Raw genomic sequence first — 21,072 nt, forward strand, 5'->3', positions numbered from 1 at the left:
CCCGGGAGTCGTTGAAGCCCTCCGCGCAGGGGGCAGCCGGGAACCATCCTCCCCAAGCCCAGAGGCAGGACTTCGCAGCAGGATGGGGTGGAGAGCCCGCGGGAGTGACCCCCACGGGAGTGAACACCCCCCACACTCCCACCATCGCCGGCTGGCCCCGGAGCGGGAGGCCCGCAGCCAGATCTTCAGCCAAGGGACCACGATTCGCCAGGGGGCTGGGGGTTTGCTGCCCAGGACCGTGCTGCACCAGGGCCCTGAGCCGTAGGGGGATGGGGGGAGGGGTGGGGAGATCCCGGCACCAAACCCTTCTGCGCTGCTCGCTCTGGTGTATCCTACATGCAGGGATGACTGGGGCTTTCCCCCAAGACTCAGGGGAAGGATGGAGCTGTAGGGGCTCTTTTTAAGTAAGCTGAAGCTCTCGAAAGGAGGAGGGCACCAAAAGTAGTGGAGCTCAGGTACGTCAACCTAGTTGCAGTGGCCAGAGATGCATTAAATTTCTAGATCCCTGTATATAGTTGTTGACATATGCACTAGAAGCTATAATCACATAGAATTCTATGTATATCCTCCCACACCCTGGGTAGCTACTGACTGAAGGGGTCAAGCAAGGGCTATTTGCTGTCCCCCAAAGTACACCTGGCCGGAAGGGCACAAACACGGCTTCTTAAATCACTCACGTTCTCCTGTTCCTCTCCTATTTCTGAAATATAAGTTTATGACGTTCTTTCACAAAAGAGTATAATCATTCTTAGACTGTTGACATGGCTGTGGAAAGCCTTAGGAGAAGTAGAAGCAATTTAGGGAGGGTGGGGAATGTACTCATCCCCTTTCCATCGTAGTGCCCCCACCAAAGAGGCTTGTTGCAGCCCTCAGTATCTGGATATGGGCCAGGGAGGAAGGAAGGGAAAGAGCAATGCTGCTGTGCTTCAATCCTGGCCTTCCCCTCACAGAATTCTTTTAGGAAGAGCAAGCTTTTGTAAGTAGAGTGACTGGCAAGTGTTTTTATCTTTTTTTTTTCTGCTCCTCAAAATGTTGTCTTGTTCCGGCAATCACTTTTGCCCCCCCTCTTTCCTGAGCCTGTAGTGACAAAGCCCTGCGATTTGGGATGAAATCTGTTGTGACCCCAGAGCTTTGATCACACACACATCCTCTGGTTTTGAGTAATGCTACAGAATCAGAAAGGCTGGAAGGTGGGCTTCACACTCAGGATTGTGCTTTGAGAGCCAGCTAATAGACTAGCCAAGGGAAGGCTGAATTGGCTGTCTTTACCTTTCCTGATAAGCCCTACTTAAATGCAGCCTGTAATTGTATAAAGGAGATGAGAAACATCAAGAGAAATATGTGGACATGTGTGTAGCTCTGGGGTAGCAAGAACTAGACTTCGTCAATTTGGATTCCATTTCCTTCTGCCACTTGCTTTTAGGCAATTGAGTGTGGGTAGTGATGAGATATCAAACCCCTTAGTGTTTCCTTTTTGGGAAATGAGGCACTATTTTTTTAAAAAAAAAAGACAACTTACCCACCTGAGTCCTGAAACAGTTTGTCTCTCCAGTTTTCTGGCCTATTCTCTGGTTAGCTCTGATCCAAGTTTACAGGACAACAGCCTTGCTTTAAGCCATGTCCTGTTGTGGGCACGATAATAGCAACTGAGCTGTCACAGCCTACCAGCAGGCTGGTAACACCTCCAGGGTCTCTTGGCTATAGCAGATTTCCTAGCAGCTGACTAGGACTTCAGTCATTGGGAAGCCTGTGAGGCCTTTACATTTTTGGTGTGAGACGGGGAAGAAACATAAAATGCCACTTTATAACTTCAATAATAGCCTGTAATTTATATTTACTGTGTGAATTTTTAGTCCTATATTTTAATAATTTGTAAATTGATCTTTATTCCAAGACTCCTTTGAACTTGTAGAACATCTGGGAATCCACTTCCCTGTCCTCTTCCTGATCCCTGCTTTCTTGACTGTTTAAATCCTCTTTGGGATGGATCAGAGAGTCTAGAGAGGCCACTCATAGTTCCAGCTGCTGGCCTCCTGACTCTCCAAAGCCTTCACTGGAATTGGGACATTTGCTCCAGCCCTAGCTGTGAATATGACCAGAGACATTATTTATAATTCAGCCATTTAAGATATACCTGTACTCAAAAAGTCCTGTATATTTTTTAAAAGTTTTATTTTCAGGTGAACAAAATACATCCTAAGAACTCTGCCTAAGCCTGTGTAAGTTGATCATTTCTCTTACTGTGCTTCAAGGGGACGGAGTAGAGGTGGAAGAGTAACTGGTCTGGGATGTGATGGATGGATGGTGATGAATAGGTTGAGGAGGAAAAAACAATTGCCCTGCTGTTCTCAGTGCCTGATGGCTGGAATGCATTGATTAGTGAAGGATGGCAGAATCCATCTTAGTTGGGAAGCAATCCTGGGGTGGGAAGAACAGTGATCTCTAGCTCAGCCACCTTTTGCCAACCTTAAACAGGCTGAGAAAAAGTTCCGCTTTACAGGAGCGGATGCCTAGCTGACAAAGCTAAGGGCCCAGTAAGCATGAATATTAAGATTTACTGCAAACATTTAGCTGGCTAAGCACTGAGGTGAGGATAAGCTGCCTGATAGCATCACTGTCCTCACCTTTCAACCACTGGCCTCTAGATAACTCAAGAAGTGCTAACACCTGAAAGGCAAGTGTGCATCTGTGGTGCATGGTCAGAGCTTTGTCTACCGTGGAGGAGGTAAGAGAGCCAAATGGCTGAGAGGTGTAGGTTGCTTCAAAGGTGAGGCTTTTTTCTTCCCTTCAAGCAAATAAAAAAGATGTGGGTGAAAAGCACAAATATAAGGGATTAGTTATGCTGCAAAATACATGGTAAGCAATTGAGCTCAGCTCATTATTAGACAATGCTGCCCGGTACAAATCTGGAGTGAGAAGCCAGTGTCGTTGGGGCCCCCTGAGGCCTGCACTTCAGCAGAGCTGTTGGGGGGTAGCTACTGTTCTTTTACATTACCTTGTAGTCTGCGGGGAGGCATGGAAAAAGTCCGCCCTTCTTTTATTTCCCTCTTCAGCCTACACAATGACTTTCTGAGAGAGGGCTTGGTAAGGCAGAGCAGAAGGGGAGTGAGAGTTTCCAAGGCTCTTTTTGGTCGGCCCCTCCTTTTTGCAGACAGTGACATGTGGCTTCTACAGCTGCCCACGGTGGCTTCACATGTTGGGCACATACAGCAATATGTACAGTGGGAGCCTGCTAGCGGACGAGACAGCCTGGTTGGCCGAGGAGCAGTGGTCTGAATAGCTTTATTTCCAAGGGTTAGAAATCAGCTACACAATTGTCCATCAAGTTTTAAGCCGGGAAGAAGAGATCTGTGCAAACGGGGTTACTTTCCTTCCATGGCTTTGCACCGGGACTACCAGGACCATTTCTAGGTGTTTGCTTATATTGGAAGTTACGGTGTGCATTCATTTATTCCCTGACAGCCTGAACTTGAAGAGAGAGAAGCCTGTTTTGAAAGTGAAGGTTTTAGGGGTGGAAGATCAGGGAAGGAACCCATTAGGCTGAGTTTGTGAGGGTATCTTCACTTTCCCCATTAATGTTAAGGTACAGTGAAGTGTTTCTCTGAGGTTTTAAGCATAAGAAATATTTCTGTTCCTGACAGCCCTAGATTTCCACATGGTATGAGACCATGTTTTGGAAGCTTTTCTGTCTACCTTGTTTTTCAGTTTTCACTGGGGAATTCTGAGATAGCGTGTTCTTTCGTGGAGTATTTATATCCTGTCTTGAAATGCTGAATGCATAGCATCTACTTGTTTCTACATGTTTCTTTAAGGAGAGCTGAAAGGTCAGGTCACAAGCTTTAGGGCTACCACAGCTATTTAAAAGGGGTAATAATTGTCCTCTCCTGTCTACAGAGAATGGAGGTATTTCTGGAATTGCAATTCAGTAACAAAAGGGCCACAGCTGTACTTTTTGTTTTCCATCTCCCTCAGTGGAAGGAGAAACTGCAGTGACTTTGCCTGTTTCTCATGACCAGCACTCACTTAGTGCCTGGCAGTGGGTACTCAGAATTTGTTGATCTCTGGGTTGATCAGCACCCAGTGGGTGCTGGGTGCTGATGGAATCAACCTTAGTATCACTGTGGTGTCCCTGTCGTAATCTACTTGCATGCCCGTATCCACAGCCCGTAATCTGGTTCAAGAAGGTGGGTTGCTAAAGAAAACCCCTGCAAATTGTAGCTGCACTGATCTCTGTGGCCTCAGTTTTTTTATTTCCAAGTCGAAGGACTCAGCCTTGGCTTTCCTGTTCTTTCCGGGACTTCTTGCCGGAAGTCCACGGTGGTATTCCATATGGTGCTTAATGGACATGCCGTAGGATATGTGACCTGTTCGTTGTCTCCTAGGTGCCAGCCCTGCAGCCTAATGTTAAGCTATAAACATGCCTGCTCTGTCGACAGTTTTTTGGTTACCTCTGTTTTACTTGCTGACATAGCCTGTGGTTTTCTGCTGCCAGAAAGCCTGTGTTATGCTTTTTGTCCCCTCCAGTGGCTAATTGAAAAAGCAAACAAATAAACTTCTCTTTCCCACTCACCTAGACTCTACCAGGCTTTCCACCCTCAGTGCAGAAACACCCTGCATGGGAGCCACCTGGTCAGCGCTCCTCACTGGATCCTGTGCCCCATTCAATTCTATAAACATTTGTTAAGCTACCACTAAAGGACCAGAAAATTATCCGCAAGGAGTTTACAGTCATGCCCGCAAGACTCCCCTTGTCAAACTACCCTGTTTTCTTCAGTATTCTGTTTTTGCAATAGCTTATCAGTAAAATAGCAGTAAGATTTTAGCTAATATCCGCAGGGATGTTTTCCACGAACCATTACCTTTAATTCAAGAATTTTAGTTTAGTTTAGATCTTTATTTGGTGTCTACAGTGTTCTAAGTGAACCTCAAAACTCCGAAAACCAACTTGTCCAAAAAAAAAAAAAATTGCATTGATGACCAAGGATTTCCTTTGAAATATATATACCTTTCTCTGCTACCTCGGTGTTCAGAGTCGTTAGCTGAGGTCTCCCCACACTTGTGTCCTGGAGGCCCACCTGCTCCCTCAGCTCCCTGCTGGTAGCCTGGGTGGTGTAGAGTCACGGCAGCCAGGCTTAGAGGTGTAGACAGCTCACAGCATCACAAGGCCCTGGGCAGGGAGACTGTGTGTTCTTGGGAGGGACTCCTGAACTGGAAGATGGGAAGCCTGGGGACTCAACAATGGTGTTGGTTAAGGCCTTTGACCTCTCTCTTTTCTGCTAAATAAATGGGAATTCCTGAGAGCAAATGGAGGTTATAGATCTGAAAGGGCTTTGAGATCTTGGGAATAAAAGTACAATGTGTACACATGAAGTAATATATTTTCAAGGGAATGTCTGTCCCTTGGGCAATATGATGCTGCACAGAAAGAAATGTGAAGGGGGTAGGTGGTAAACATTACACCAGTGTGCCCAGACTAGCAGCATCAGCGTCACCCAGGAATGTGTTAGAATAATGACAGCTTAGGCCACATCCCAGACCAACTGAAGAAGAAATTCAGAAAGCGAAGCCCAGCATTCTGCTTTAACCAGCCTTCCAGGTGATGCTGGTACACACTGAAGTCAGAACCACTGGCCCAGCCTTTTCCTCTGATGCTGTAACTTAGGGGTAGGGTATTTCTGTTTTGACAGATGGTCATCGAGGTGCCTTTTGACCCTTTCTCTTGGTTAAAGCCAGCTGCCCTGCTGGGGAAAGAGGAGACAGTGTCCCTAGTGCTTGTAAGAAAAGGGAAAAGGCTGCATTGTCCATTATTTTTGACAGTTGCCGCAGAACTTGCCCTGGAGAGCTTGTTAAAAAGGCAGCCCTGAGCGAGTCCCGTCCCTCTCCCGCGAAGGTACTGCTGTGTTTGCCTCACCTCCTGCCCTGAGGCCTGCTGCTTCTTGAGCCAGTCCTTAAAAGGAGCACTGGGTGCCACATTTGTTCTCTCTGGTGCCAGGTCTGTGCTATTTCACTTCCCCGGCGTCAAGTGGGTGCTTAATGAGCAGCTGTGACGTAAGGCCCAGCAGACTTGAGAGAAAGCAGCTGCAGTCCATGCTTTCTGCTGGCTGCTTTCATTCCCTCTCCCAGCCTTGAGTTCTCCCCCTTTGGTGGGGTTGTGGTCAACCGCTGTCAGCCCTTCCTTATGAGCCCTGATAACCCTTGCTCAGAAAGAGATGTGTGTGGGGTGTGTGGACATGGATAAGTGACTTGCAACAAAAGTGAAGTGGTGTCTTTAGTTCTCCTATTCCCTTGGCCCCTCCCCTTGATTTAGTCCCTAAAATAAGAAAATACAGCTGTATTAGGATTTTTGACAGTTCCTTGTTCTTTTGGGGGGTTTGTGCAATCTTTTCCTGTTCTTGTCCCTGACAGGGTTGGGGCTGGAGTTGACTGGTGGTCCAACATTCCGAACTTGTGCCTTGTTGGATAGCTAGGCTCTCCTGCTTCCAAGGATCCCCAGTTCCTGTCCCTTGACCATAGCAAACTCTAGTCATGCTACTCCTTTGGGTGACAAAACAACTCTGGGACACACAGAGCAAACTCCTCAAGGGGGTTTGTTTCTGGGAAAATAAGCAAGAAACGGTGGCGTGAGTGTGTGAGGTTGCTACTGAGGTAGACAGAAGAGAGGAGGAACCCCTGTGAGCCTCCAGCGCAGCACAGCGTGCAGGGTGAAGGGGGGTAAGTGTGATGGAGCCAGTGAGGAAGGTCAAAGAACACTCATTGGTAAAGCAGGGGCACTGCTCGAGGCTGCGACTCCACTGGACCCCCCCATGGGACTGAAGGAAGCTCACCTGGTGGGCCAGATAAACTTTACAGACCATTCCTTGTTTCCCTGAAAGTGCATTGACCGCCCCCCACCCCCATACCCAGCAAAGATGAGGCTAGAAGAGAACGTAAAGAAAAGGTAGAAAACAAAGAACACAGAGATCACACCAAATCGCTACTTCATTTATTCAACAAATATTCACTGAGTGCCTTCTGTGTGCCAGGCTACTGTTAAGAGAGAATCCAACTCCAACTGCGGGCAGGTATATTTTCCATACTCTTCCCATCCAAGTACTAACCAGGCCCGACCCTGCTTAGCTTACGAGATCGGGAGCATTCAGGGTGGTATGGCCGTAGACTATTTTGGATACTCTTATCTTTAATTTTCTCAGCAACCCTTCAATGTAGGTATCACAAGCCTCATTTTGCAGATAAGGAGACTGAGGCTTTTAGAGGCTAAAATTGACCCAGGTCACCCGGCTGACAGATGGCAGACCTAGGGTTCTGATTCAGTCCATCGGATTCCAAGGCCTGTGCTTGTTCCACCAGGCCACGCTGCCTGTCATCAAAACACCTGTCTTTCTTGCAGGCTGGTCTATTGCATTTCCCTCCCGCCATCTGTCAAGAATGGGCCTGGGATGGAGAGGCCTCTGCCTGTTCTGCCCTGCTTGTTTCGAGACCTTAGGTGAAGCCAGCATCTCCCTACTGGCTCCTCCCCTCCTCCTGTGTGCCCTCCTTTTTCTGGGCCCCCAGCCCTATGCCTGGGTTCCTGGCAGCTGTGTTTCATGAAGACCCGCCACCTTGGACGAGTAGTCTTGTCTGTTCATTGGAGAAGAGAAAAGCACCCAAAACGAAGGCTCCCAGCCAGGCCTTTAAACAAAGGAGCCAGGAAGAGGTAGAACCAGCTTCCCATGATGACAAGGTCTGTGGAGGGGTGTCTTGCTGCACCTCCCTCCCACTCCATGGCTGCTTCCATCCTAGAGCAGGAGGGGTGGCAACCATCTGGACAGATAGCTGGGGGTTACCACCATAACTACCACTTCCCTTATCTTGAAGAAGAGCTCTCCTTTTTTGAGAAGAGCTCAAAGTTACCTGCCTGCACTACCATCTTCCTGCAATGAAGAGGTCCTGTGCCAGTCTCTGCTCCCTCCAATGCCTATAACTCCTGTGACATCCCTCCTCCTGACATCCTTCTGGATGTCACTCCACGGAGACAAGCCCTACTTCCCCACAGCCCTTCTGCCCAGCCTTCTCTCCTGCTTCAGTCCCATTGTGAGGGCTGAACCGGAGCTCTGCCTGCTTCCTACATCCTCATCGCAGGGTCAGACAAGCCTGGCGTATGCCCCTTCGTGGAGGTGCAGCTGTAGACTTGGCAGCACTGGGTTGGGGAGCAGATTGTGAATCTTATAATTCAGATTTTTGATCACAATCGTTTTTGGAGACATCTGCCTGATGTCTCCAAAATCCAAGGTCTTTGTCTGAACCTCCTCTACCCCTGGCCCCATCCTTTGGGAGTCATGGATTCCTAGGTCAGTGTCACACTCCAAAGCCATGTTCTTGTGACTAGAAGGCAAGAGAAAAACTTGAGCTTGGAGTCTTCGCCTTGGCATAGGTGTGTCTCACGTATATAGGAATGTTTCCAAGCCTTTCCAAAATTCCTCTGAGTAACCCCATACCAAATGCCTCTGCCCCCTTCACTCCATCCCACCCCATCCCTGACCAGCTCTCCCACTGCACTACCAGAAGTTGACACCACCCACTCACTGCCTTCCAAAGCATCTTCCCCAAGTCTCCCACCCAACTCTGAAGCCAGGAAGCCCCCACCACCTGACAGGGGTAGCACTCTCCCATCCCCTACATAGCCAGCCACCAACCTTTAGAGTCTAGAGTCTGTCTTCACTCTCAGCCCTTCATATATTCTAGTCAAAAGCATATATTCTACACATATATTCTACTCAAAAGCATGGTCCAGGAACCAACATGGGCTTCACCTGAAGCCTCTTAGAAATATGAATTCTTGGCCAGGGGTGCTGGCTCACACCTGTAATCCCAGCAGTTTAGGAGGCCAAGGTGAGCAGATCGCTTGAGCCGAGGAGTTGGAGACCAGCCTGGGCAACATGGTGAAACCCTGCCTCTACAAAAAATACAAAAATTAGCCAGGCATTGTGGCACGCCTGTAGTCCCAGCTACTCAGGAGGCTGAGGTGAGAAGATCGCCTGAGCCTGCAGGGTTCGAGGCTGCAGTAAGCCCTGATTGCGCCACTGCACTCTGGCCTAGGTGATACAGCAAGACCCTAACTTAAAAAAAAAAAAAAAGACAAACTCTCAGACCCTCCCCAGACCATCAGAATCTGCATGACTCTTCAGTTAAAATATGAGAGACACGTCTCAAAACAGTCTGGTCTGCTAAAGAGACACCCCTCACCTTCCTGAATAGAGGGGTGAGGTAGAGTTGAGAGCTAGTGAGGAAGGCTGAGCTGGGACCCCACAGTTTAGTCCTCACATTGGGCAGTGGAGAAATCCCAGGGTGGTCCAGACTCTGCCTAGAGCCCCACAGCCTTCAGCAGAGAACAGCAGTCATGGCAGGACCAGAGAGGAGGGGCAAAGGGGACCATGCGGTGAGGTCCACACCAGGGCTCAGGAGCAGAAGGCACACATAACAAGAAAGAAGGGCACCTGCTTGTGCCAAGCAGAGGTGGGAGGGTCCCTTGGAGCTCCTACTGCCATCCTGCCCCCAGCCCTGTAGGGCACCTATGGCCCAGAACAGCTCCCGCCCAGAACAGCCCAGATCTGCCGGATGACTGGCTTTCTTCCCTCCCTCCTGCTGGCAGTCTCCGTCGCCTACCGGCTGGATTACTGGTAGTGGGTGCTCAGGAAATGTTTGTTGAACTGAGAGGAAGCCACAGCTTGTGCGGAGTCCGGATAATTCAGCAGACGTGGGCCTCAGGGGAGGGGTGGGGATGGAGGCTTTGTAGGAAAGACACGTCCTGATGTCATACTTAGCTGGAAGTTGTTTCTCTGTCTGTGGAGTCCCTGTCTGATTCTTGCCTTGGCCTGGCCCTGGTGCTAGTGCAGGGCGGTGGGGAAAGAGGAAGTGGAAAGGGCAGGAAATGACCCTGAGCTGCAGGGCCAGGCCCTTGCCTCCATTCAGGGTGCACGTGACGTCTGACCTGGGTGTGGGGGCCTGGGAGTAATTTCTCCCATCCTGCAGTGGGAGAGGAGGTTGTCCCTCCCCATCCCACCCCATTTCAGAGAGGACTTTCCAGAGATCCTCCTTTTCACTGAGAAGACGTGAGCTCTACTCTTCTTTGCCCAGGCCAGACCCTGCCAGCTGTGTGGCCTCCCCTCCTCCAGGCCTCAGCCACCACTCAGGAGAGGCAGGAGACTAGCACGTGGCTACTGGGATTCCCCTGGTTGGGCATCCTGGGAATCTGGGACTGGGGGAATCCAGCCCGGGCAAGAGGTGAAAGCCTGCAGCTGGAGAGGGAGGCCAGGCCCTGGGGCGACGACAGGGAGCCAGGGGAGCCAGGTGCTGGGTGCCACCAAGCCTTGTTCTCTCGTCATAGTGGAGAGGGCTTGTGGCCTGGGCAGCGGTAGGCCCAGGTCAGGGTGCACCAGCCTCAGATGCCAGGGGAATACACCAGGGGCTGTGCCCGTGTGTGAAAACCCACATGTGCATGGGGATGAGCATGTGAGGTGCAGGGAGGCCACTCCTTGCCCTCACATGGTCGCCGTGCTGGAGACTTTGCCACACTGCTCAGTGACAATGGCGCAAGCCACCAGCAATCACATGGCCGTCATGCAGAGGGCTCTTAACGGAGTGCTTCCCTCTCCCTCTCCCCCGGGGCTCCGCAGCTCCCAGGAGCTGTGTTCAGCATCTTCCTGCAGGGCCAGGGCGCCCTGTCCTGCGCCTCATACCTGCTGTGCCTCTCGGCCCTTGGCTGCCTCCTCTGGGGGGCCGGCTTCTCAGGGCCAGGCCTTGCTGGGCCCCAGCCTTGCCAGACCTGTCTTCTCTGGGCTCTGGGAGCCCTGCTCCTCTCTGTGGCTCAGGGCAAGTCTGGACTTCCAGCTCAGTCTGGTGATCGTTCCACCCCAGGGGCTGCTGCTCAGAGCCCTCTGGCCAAGACACAGGGCTCTCCTGGGCCCCAGGCCTCAGACTGAGCACACACGTGCTCTCCCTAGGCCCAGGGATGCCAGCCCCTCCTACAGAGAGGTCAAGAGGAGCCAAGTCAGGCTCCTGTGGAGAGCAGGGGACTGAGCTGGCTGTGGAAGCCACTGACTCCCGCTTTGGCCCCTCTGGGGATGCCAGGGCTGGGCTGGCTGCAGGGGCGCTCCCCAGTCGGCCCTGCTCCATCCTGCTCTGCTTCTGTTCCTGCTCCTCCTCACTGGGAGTCTCTCTGGTGCTTTGGCTTCCCTGAAACAAGAGAACAGCCCCAGTGGCTGATGAATCTACAGCTCGCGTCCCCAGCCTGCCCCATCCTATACCCAAGTACCTACCTCCTGACTCTCCAGCTCCTCCTTGTCTTCCTTCATATCCCACCTGTAGAAACACAGCTCATGGCACACCCCACCCCACTTCACTCCAGAGCCATGTCCCCCTGCCTGAATATAGGGGTGGGGTGGAGTTGAGAGCCAGCGAGGAAGGCTGAGCTGGGACCTCACGGTTTAGGCCTCACATTGAGCAGTGGAGAAATCCCAGGGGTGATCCAGACTCTCCCTAGAGCCCCACAGCTCTCAGCAGAGAGGAGCAGCCATGGCAGGACCAGAGAGGAGGGGCCTCCACCTCCTCTGGGCCTCCATCTCCTTGCCAAAGAAATCCCTGGGAGAAGCCAAAGCCCAAGGGTCTCAGACTGGGATCAGAGCCAGAATGTAGCTACAGGATGCTTCTCCCTCCCAAGCCTGACCTTGTTCCCTAAATCCAACTATTTCCTCTGAATGCCATGCACTCTGGGCCTATCCTGGGTCCCCAGCTGCTGTTTATGGCCAAGCTTGCAGCACCTTGAGTTCTGTGGGGACTCCAGGCGTGTCCCTGCCTGCAATGCCTGGGAAAGGCATACCTCACTTCCCAGGGGAAGGGAGCTGCTGTAATTACCACCAGCCTCCCCAGGCACCAGGCTCTCGCTGCAGCCTCTGCTAATGGCCTCTCCCAGCATCTCATTAACCTCTCGCCAGGCAGCAGTCAGCCAGGAGGCAGGGGCCCCAGGGATGGAGCTGGCACCTGGGCCTGTACTGGTCCAGGAAATTGGGACACCCAGATGCCCGTTTTGATTTTGTCCCCGCCACCTGTTACCTTCGGGCCCTGCCAGTCAGCCTCTCCTTGCCCCGGGCTTTGCTGCCTGTGGCTGGTGCCACAGAGGGTCTGCTGGCTTGCCTGCCCCGACCTGCAAGAGATGGTTCACAAGCCAAGGAGAGAAGAGGCCCATAGCAGCCAGCTCCATCTTGAGACCCGGCCCCTCCTCCTCCCCAACTCACCTTTTCCATCAGGGAGCAATGGTGGGGGTTGTAGTTTCCGGTGGCTCCTGGGACCTGACAGGGACAAAAAAGTGGGGAAAAGTGGGGTGACAAAGGATCCAAAACAGGAACACTGGTCCTTCCAGCCTCAGGAAGCTGTCAGTCCTCAGGGCCAGTCATGGGTTTTGCCTCCCCAAAAGCGCCCTTGCCTGGGGGTCAGGAGAGTCGGGTCCTGTGCTAGCTTTGCCACTCTGTGGCTAGGTGTCTGGCCCCAACTCTCAGGCCACAGCTTCTTTATATACAAAACAAGGGGACCAGAAATCCACAGTTGTTTCTACAGTGTGTCTGGGGAAGGACCACCAGGACTTTCACCCATTAGGCACCAGCGCCTCGAAGAGACCCCTGGGCAGGCTTCCACTGAGCCTCCTTCTGGGGCCTCCTGGTCAGAACCTGGACAAGGGCTGTGGGCTCAGAGGGGAGGATGGGAGATCTTGGTGCCCTCCTCTGATAGTGAGGGAGAGGAAGGAAGATGTTCTCCAGTGCTTCCTTTCAGCTCTGAAAATAAGTAAGAAACTGAGAGACAGAGGAAAGAGAGGACAAGGAGGTGACAGATAAACAAAGCCAAGGAGGGAGGGATGAGGGAGGTGTGAGCTCACCCCTTCTGCTGCCTGCCCTGGCTGGGCCTTCTCCGGTCAGCTGGCTGCAGTCCTGTAGCCTGTGTAGACAGATGGAGTCAGGTTGCTGGTGCACAGAAGCTGCTGTGGGCCCCACCCTGACACCCCTCTCCCCCAAGCCCAGGCCCAGAATTGAAGGCAGCAGGGAGATGGTGGGCCCAAGAAAGATGGGAGACCCAGTGTGCACACAGAGCCTTGAACTCTGGGCCCGACCAGAGAGCCCAGCAAGGTCCTCTCCACCCGGAGGAGAGTCCCTGCAGCCCTCCCAGCAGTGCCCGCAGCCAGCTCCACCCCACACCACAGGATCACCAGCCCAGCAAGCTGCCCAACCCAGCCACCCACGTGGGCTTGGCCTTGTCCAGGTCCCACGGGCGGCGCCAGTCACCCTGTGCGTCTCTGTGCCGGGCGAGGCGGGCTAGGTCGATCTGCTCCCGCTCCTGCTTCCACTGGGCGTAGTCCCAGCCCGCCTCTGGGGGCTCCCCCACCGGCCGGCTCCGGGGCTCCCAAGCACCCTGCAGGGAGAAGACACTCAGCGAAAGGGAGAAGCAGGAAGAGGCTTGGGGTGGGGTCTGGAGACTCAGGTGCTTCCTCTCTCAAGGTTTCCACATCTCCAGCTAAAAATTAGATGTGTTCCAGCTCTCCCATGGAAATGGCTTCCATCCACTTGTTAGTTGTGTGTTTTAGGCAAGTAATTTAACCTCTCTGTGTCTCATTTCCTCATCTGTAAAATGGGGATCTCCATAGCACCAACCCACAGGGTTGTTGCAGGGATATGTAGATGAGCCGGAGTGGGAGGGGCCCTGGAGGCTGTGAGCAAGGGCAAGGACTAGGGGCTGCTGCCACCTAGAGGTCACACCTGGCACTTGGCCAGTCAACTCCACCCTCCGGCCCCTCCTCCACTCCCGTGCCACCAGCAGGGCTAGATAGGGGAGGGGGCTGGATCACATCTCTGGCTTAAACTGTCTCCCACTTCAAGGCCCACCCAAAGTAGAGACTGGCCGGAGAAAGGAAGGAGGAGCAGGAACTCCTGCAGGTGCTCCCTCAGTCACATCCCTGCAGATGAGGGACATATCTGACTCAGCTTCTCTGCCTCCCCTAAGTGAGGACCTTCAGATCCATGTCCCCATCCCCTCTTGAAGACGCACCTTCCGTGCAGAATCCAAGCTGATGGCCACCTGCATGGGGGGGCTCCGGGTCACACGCCCTCCAGGTGACCCCTCTGTGCCTTGGTTCCTTGCTCTGATGGGCTTTTCACTTACAATTCGTTTGGCCTGGGAGGATGAAGATGGGCAGTGCAGCAGAGTCAGGGAAGAAGAGGCTGCCCGCCGATGCCTGCACTCCCCACCCACCCTGCTCACCTCTGCTTTGTTCTCCATGGTCACAGCCAGCTCCACCAGCTCCCCTAAGCAGAAAGTACCTCCGTGGTCCTCAGCATCCTCATCTTCAAGCATCTCGTTGGTCACTCCGGGTCCACAGGTGCCCCTTGCCCAGTTCCTGCTAACCACCCGCTTTTCCTGCAGAACGAAGACCCTCAGGCCACATGAGCAGTGCTGGGCAGGACCTGGGTACTGGGTCCTCTCGGTGGTTCCCCAGGCCTGGGTTCTAACCCCAGCCCTCCCTGCATTCCCCACAGAGGAGCTGACTCCCACAGGCTGTTCACATGCCAATGGCATGAGGTTATCCAGGGCCCAGGGCCACCCAGAGGCCCAAGATGCCACAGTGGCCCCCGTCATCTCTGAGCTGGGAAACCCAGAGCACTCAGACAATGGGTCTCTGTCCCTCAGACACTGCTCCTGGCATTCAGCCCCAACTTCTCTGTCCCCCACTTCCTGCAGGGTTTTAGCCCCTGGGGCTTGAGGTTTAGGAGTGACGTGTGCTGAGTGGCCTGTGCTTTGTGGCGTAGGCGCAGGGCTGTGGACGGGAAAAGGGTATAAGGAGGCTTCTACTGGGGGTAGGGGAGCTTTCAGCTGTGGCCCTTTGGTGGGGACAGCAGTGGTTCTACTGCAGGAGGTTGGGAGCTGACGGATGCACCCCGGAACAGTTAGTAGAAGAAGGGAACAGAGGCAGCTGTCTTCCCCTGACGTGGTCTGGGCCTCCACCTGCTTGCTACGATCCCTGTCTCCCAGGGTGAGGCTTACACCAGGAACTTGGCTGATGGTAACGGTGAGGCCATCGGGCCGGAGGAGTGCTGGTGTGGTCACAGCCATGCCCCCCTGCTCTGCCTGCCGACGGTCCTCCTGGATCTCCTGTGGGAGGGCCCGGGGTCAGCACACGCCATGGCCCCCCAGGTGCACAGAGACACAGACGCTGACAGGCCTACACGGAGAGACACCAGTGGGACACCAGGGGGCAGAGGCGCCACATCACACATCCCCAGGACCCTGACCAAGCCTCTAAGAGGGACCATACCCACCCTACCCCTGGCCCCAGCCCCAGAGGCGCATTCCTGAGCCTGCAGGGAGAGACCATCATGTGTGTGTGCGGCAACCAGGGAGTGGCAGCCAAGCGGGTCCTCCCGGCCCTGTGGCAGCCCACTCACCTGGTACCTGCGGAGCAAGGCCTGGTTCTTCTTGCGCAGGGCAACTATCCTCCGATCCAGCTCTGCGTCCTTCTCCTGCCTGCTCATGGGGGATTCAGCTCTGGCAGGCCCCTGCAGAGGCAGGGAACCCAAGCCCCTGACTTCCGGGTCCCCCTCTCACCAGTCCCCAGCTTTCACATTTTTACCACCCAAGGAACAGATCCCAGACCCACAGCTAAGGTCACCCAGGAAGGAAGGGGATTGCTCGGGGAGATGGCCCAAAGAAGGCCCCAAGCCCCCATTCCAGCTAGGCCTGTCTGCCTGTCCCTGCCTCCTCAGGGGGCTCAGGTCAGGGCCTCATACCCCAAGCCACAGCTCCCAGCACTGGGCTGCCCCTCCCCCAGCTCTCCAGGGAGCTTCACTGCTAAGCAGAGCCTGGAATGGGAGTTATAAATGGCTCTGGCAGCGGAACCTGCCGTGACTGGGAAGCTGCCAGGGGATTCGGGAGGTCGAGGGGGGAGCTCTTTGACTCCCAGATCCACAACCAGAGAAAAAGGAGAGGCCCTGGCTCCGTCCTGGGCTCTCAGGCCCTGGACCCCACACCCAGGCCTGTGCCCAGCCTGGAGGAAAGAGCCGCTCCCACAGGCCCAGCCTCTCCAGGCCGAAAGCTGCTGGTAGTCGGGGCGGAGAAAGCCAGCTCCCCTGGCGGCCCCAGCCCGGGAGTCACCCTGGGCAAGCCATGTCTCTGCATCAAGATTCCAGGTTCCTCCCTGTCTGGATGCAGGGTCTCTGTTGTGACCCATCTAGTCACAGCCCTCTTTCTCCCAGCCCCAGCTGTCCCCAGCTGCCCCCAAAGGGTGGCTGCCTGGTATCCCAGCCCCCTCCCAGTCCCAAGAAGCCCCCTGCCAAAGGCAGACTGCCACTCACAGCCGAGTGCATGGCAACAGCGGGCACCGACAGAATTCCAGAGCAGCCCCTGGGGAGCCAGAGTGGGAAGAAAGCTGGAGCCACCGGAGCCGGGCCTCTGCCGGCCTCTCCCTGCCGGCTTCGCTGCTCAGCACACGAGATCATGTTGTGATTACAAAAGACTCCTCTGGGCTCCCCGCCAGGAACGTCGGGCCGCCACCCCCACCCTTCCACTCTCAGAGGGCGAGGACCAGGGCACTGGCAGCTGGCTGGTCCTGTCTAGCACCTCTCCCTGCCCCACCCCAGCGTCCCCAGACAGATTGGTAAGGACTTCTCCCTGGTGGGTCAAGCCCACACAGGAGGCCTGGCTGCCTGGGCCCCAGCAGGACCCTAGCCTGGGCCTGCCTGCAGACAAGATGGACAGCCAGCGTAGGCCTCTGTGCCTCCCATGAGTAGAAAAGGCCTACAGCACACAAACGCAGCTCCCCTCTCCTGCTCCTTCTCCTCATCAACCTTGGTTTAAGTAATTCAAAGGGATCAAGAAGCTTACCTCCCCTAGACCACCAAGTACTACCACATCCCTAAAATGACAACACTAGTCATTCATTCTTTTAGGTTGGACATTGTCTTCTCTGTGCAGTCATGCACCATATAGCGACATTTCACTCAACAATGGATCACATATATAATGGTGGTCCCATAAGATTATAATGGAGCGAAAAATTCTTATGGCTTAGTGACATTGTAGCCATCATACCATAATAGCACAAGGCACTACTCATGTGCTTATGGCGATGCTGGTGTAAACAGACCTACGGCATGCCAGTCATACAAAAGTATGGCACATACAAGTATGCGCAGTACAGAATACCCGATAATGATAATTAACAATTATGTTACCGGCTTATGTATTTACTATACTACAGTTTTTATCATTATTTTAGAGTGTATTTCTTCTACTTACAACAACAAAAAAAAAGTGTACTGTAAAACCACCTCAGGCAGGTCCTTCAGGAGGAATTCCAGAAGGCATTGTTATCATAGGAGATGACAGCTGCAGGCCTGTTAATGCCCCTGAAGACCTTCCAGTGGGACAAGATGTAGGGTGGAAGACAGTGATGCTGATTATTTTGACCCTGTGTAGGCCTAGGCTAATGTGTGTGTGTTAGTTTTAAGAAAAAAATTTAAAAGTTAAAAAAAGAAAAGTTTCAAAATAGCCAAAAAACTTATAGAATAAGGATATAAAGAGAAAATATTTCTGTATAGCTGTACAATGTGTTTGTGTTTTAAGCTATGTGTTATTACCAAGACAGTCAAAAAAATGTTTTAATTAAAAGTTTATAAAGTAAAACAAGTTACAGTACGCTAAGGTTAATTTATTACTGAAGAAAGAAAAATATATTTTTTTAATTTTTCATTTTTTGAGACAGGGTCTCACTCTGTCACCCAAGCCAGAGGTCAGTGACATGATCATGGCTCACTGCAGCCTCAACCTCCTGGGCTCAAGGGATCCCCCTGCCTCAGCCTCCTGAGTAGCTTGGACAACAGGCACATGCCACCATGTCCAGCTAATTTTCAAATTTTTTGTAGAGAGAGGGTCTTGCTATGTTGCACAGGCTGGTCTTGAACATCTAGACTCAAGTGATCCTCCTGTCTTGGCCTCCCAAAGTACTAGGATAACAGGCGTGAGCCACCATGCCTGACCAAAAAATCATTCTTATAAATTTAGTCTAAGTGTACAGTGTTTATAAAATCTATCATAGCAGATGGTAATGTCCTAGGCCTTCAGATTCACTCACCACTCACTCGGTGACTCATCAGAGCAACTTCTAGTCCTGTAGGCTTCACTCATGGTAAGTGCCTTATACAGGTGTGCCATTTTAAACCTTGTACACCATATTTTTACTATATCTTTTCTATGTTTAGATATGTAAACACTTAGCATTGTGTTACAGCTGCCTACAGTATGCAGTACAGTAACCTGCTGTACAGATTTGTAGTCTAGGAGCAATAGCTACACCATGCAGCATGGGTGTGTAGTAGGCTGTACCATCTAGGTTTGTGTAAGTGCTCTCTGTGGTGTTCACACAATGACAAAACCACCTAACAACATATTTCTCAGAACATAGCCCTGTCATTAGGAGACGCGTGACTATGTTTTAAAGCACAGCCACTCCCAGGAGGCTCTGTTGTTTGGGTCTCTAGCCCTTTGGTATGGCAAGCCAGGCCTTCCTCCAGGGGCCTTGCTATGGCAGCTCAGAGCTGGTCAACAGCCTTCCTCCGTCGGGCCCTATGTCTGGGCCCTTCCTGGCCTTGCTCTCCAAGACTGGCTTTTTCAGCCTCTCTGAACCCAGCAAAGGAATCAGCCCTTCTCAGGAAAGCACCTCCCCCATATCTTCCTCATACAGCTGAGGCTGGTATGAGGGGGAGGGTCTGCCTGGCAGTACCACCCTAGAGCCTCTGGGACTCAAGGCTTGGGGGTGCTGAGAGGAGGGTGGTCTTTCTGGACTAGGAATTCGTGGAGTCTGTTTCCTCAGCTACAAGGCCCTGACCTCCAGGCCCTCAGGTGAGAATCAGAAGCCCCTGCATTCCCCACATCCCTGATTGACCAGGCCAGTTTCCCAGACGCCACAACTTGTCCCCTCTGTCTCCAGAGCAGAAACCCTGCTGCCTTCTTTCTCTTCCCAGACCCACCCAGGCAGCCGGAGGTCCAACCTCCACCCCTCCAGAACTGCCCTTTCCTCCCCACTCCCTCCCCCAGCTCCACCAGGCTTAGCCCCCTTCCTGTCCAGGCCTTCGCACAGCACCCCGGCCCCACACCCCATCTCCACCACCCCAGAGTTCCCATCCTGCTTGCAAATGCCACTGCGCTCTCCCTTCCTTTCCTGCCGGATGTCCCCACTGAGTCAGACTCGTCAACCTCTCCCAGCAACCATGACGCACCCAGGCTCTGTGCCCTGTGCCTCTCTCACACACATATACACACTCTCTCTCTTCTTCTCCCACCCGCTCTGCGTCCTGCCCCACACATGGACTGAGTTCCAGGGCAGCCTCAGGAGGCTTCAGAAGCCTCCAGAGGCCTCAAACTTCCCTTCACGTGCCCTGCACTGTGTTGGAGGTGGGAGGCCTGCGGAGCACTTGCTGGGGAGGGAGACCTAATGCTCTCCAGCCTCTTCAGAACTCAGGCCCAGACCAGGTCTGGGGAGGAGATGTGTAGATGGAGGAAGCTACAGGGATAAGGCAAGGTCTGTGTACCCACCTCCCCCATTTCCAGACAAAGCAGGGGCAAGAGAGCAGCAGGGGAGTAAAGGTATGGGCACAGGCTCATCATCTATGGGATGGCCACTCAGCTCTTCTGGAAGGGCCTGCAGGAACACACTCCCCTCACCCAGGGCAAAGGCCTTCTGGTCCATCAGGCTGGAGGGGTATGTGCCCAAGACAAACCAACAGTCATACGGGGGGTACCAGCAGCTGCTGGCTGTGTGTTTCCCAGTGTTATTCACACAAGACGTCATACCTCTGAGCAGCCCCCACAGTCTCCCACTTTCCCCAGAGTCTGCGGTTGACCTGTCTGCTCTCCATTACACAGAGGCTCTCTGAGGGCAGCAATGACATGCCAAGTGCCTCTGGATCCCCAGTCCCTGGCACGGTGCCCCTGCATACTAGAGAACCTCCATCAGCGCTTGCAGGCTTGCAGAATGAAGACATGCGTGAATTGTGCTTGCCATCCTGTGCATAGCTGTGGGTATCCTGTGCATAGGCTGTGACTGCCTTTCTGTCCACCTAGAACGTACGCAGCCCTCAGGGAGCCGGTGGGTGGTAAAGACGCCCTAAGAGTGCCCCCCTCTGTCCTGGGGAGAAGCCCACAGGAAGCAGAAGAGATGGAGAAGGATCAGCTTGCCATCCCCATGAGACTGTGTGTCTGTTTTTCTGTGTCGCCACTAAGGGGCAGCAGAGTGACAACAGCCTGTTTCTGGGTGCGGGAGGCAGTTCCCTTCCTCTGTTGTTGGGCAGGTCCTCCCCCAAGTCCCTGTAACCTCCACCTCCCAACTCCATCAGACTAGAGAAACCATCCAGTTGTAGAAGACTTATTTTATTGATGAGGAAGCTGAAGCCCAAAGAGGTGTTGCCCTCTGCCCAGGTGGCACAGCCTTTCTGACGCCACTGAGGCCACACACCTGAGCACTGCCTCCTGCCCAGGCCGCCTTCACCAGCTGCCCCGCCAACGCCATTCTGCTGATCCTTCCCTCTGTGCCCTCCCTCTCTCCACCTGGGGTTGGGCTGGGTGTCCCAGCACCTCGGGCACAGGCTCTTCCCTGTGGTCCCCCACCCTCCCAGGCCACCTGCTGGCTCAGGGGATACCCCTGAGGTCCAGAAGCGACGTACCTGGACCCCATTCGTGGTCCTCAGAGCACAGACCTGGGGCCAGCCCTCAGGACGAAATGGCTGCAAGCTGGGATTCTCACTGAGGAGAAAGAGGGAAGGGGGCTGCAGGCGAGGCAAGACCCTCCGAACGACACACGGAGACACTGCGCCCCTGGGAGCACAGACCTGGCAGAGGCTGCACCCACGAGAGCCGCACTGCTCAGACCTCATTCTGTTTCCGGAATGCTGCCCCTGCAGCTGGACCAATGAAACATAAGCAAGCCGGCCCCTGCCCTTCCCCTCAGCTTTGTCAGAAGATGGCATGAGTAGTGGGTGGATTCCAAATGAACTTCACCCCTTA

At 53.5% G+C, this 21,072-nt stretch overlaps 1 protein-coding gene across 5 annotated transcripts; it reads right to left on the bottom strand.

The window, feature by feature from the left end:
• Positions 1-6,960: 6,960 nt before the first annotated feature.
• Positions 6,961-20,758, bottom strand: CCDC9B (coiled-coil domain containing 9B). Of its 5 annotated transcripts, none has more exons than XM_017863271.1 (11): positions 20,733-20,758; positions 15,462-15,540; positions 15,061-15,168; positions 14,281-14,436; positions 14,068-14,193; positions 13,265-13,434; positions 12,905-12,963; positions 12,270-12,323; positions 12,088-12,178; positions 11,295-11,337; positions 6,961-11,211 (listed from the first exon to the last, which is right to left on the bottom strand). In XM_017863271.1, exons 1-11 carry the CDS (start codon positions 20,741-20,743, stop codon positions 10,669-10,671), a joined length of 1,440 nt encoding a protein of 479 aa, XP_017718760.1. In that variant the 5' UTR covers positions 20,744-20,758; the 3' UTR covers positions 6,961-10,668. The 5 variants fall into 5 exon arrangements, with proteins under 5 accessions (XP_017718760.1, XP_017718758.1, XP_017718762.1 ...); XM_017863269.1 differs by lacking the exon at positions 20,733-20,758 and adding an exon at positions 16,368-16,526 and having other exon boundaries at positions 15,462-15,572; XM_017863273.1 differs by lacking the exon at positions 20,733-20,758 and adding an exon at positions 16,368-16,480 and having other exon boundaries at positions 15,061-15,238; positions 15,462-15,572.
• Between the last annotated feature and the right edge of the window lie 314 nt (positions 20,759-21,072).

The sequence above is a fragment of the Rhinopithecus bieti genome, unplaced genomic scaffold (genome assembly GCF_001698545.2).
Source record: "Rhinopithecus bieti isolate Rb0 unplaced genomic scaffold, ASM169854v2 scaffold_70536, whole genome shotgun sequence".
Taxonomy (NCBI): Eukaryota; Metazoa; Chordata; class Mammalia; order Primates; family Cercopithecidae; genus Rhinopithecus; species Rhinopithecus bieti.

Coding starts and splice junctions, on each gene's coding strand:
- CCDC9B (XM_017863269.1), bottom strand. CDS start 16,511: ATGATCTCGTGTGCTGAGCAGCGAAGCCGGCAGGGAGAGGCCGGCAGA. Junction 15,573..16,367: donor CTGTTGCCATGCACTCGGCT/GTGAGTGGCAGT, acceptor CTGCCTCTGCAG/GGGCCTGCCAGAGCTGAATC. Junction 11,338..12,087: donor CTGACTGGCAGGGCCCGAAG/GTAACAGGTGGC, acceptor GTGTTTCTACAG/GTGGGATATGAAGGAAGACA.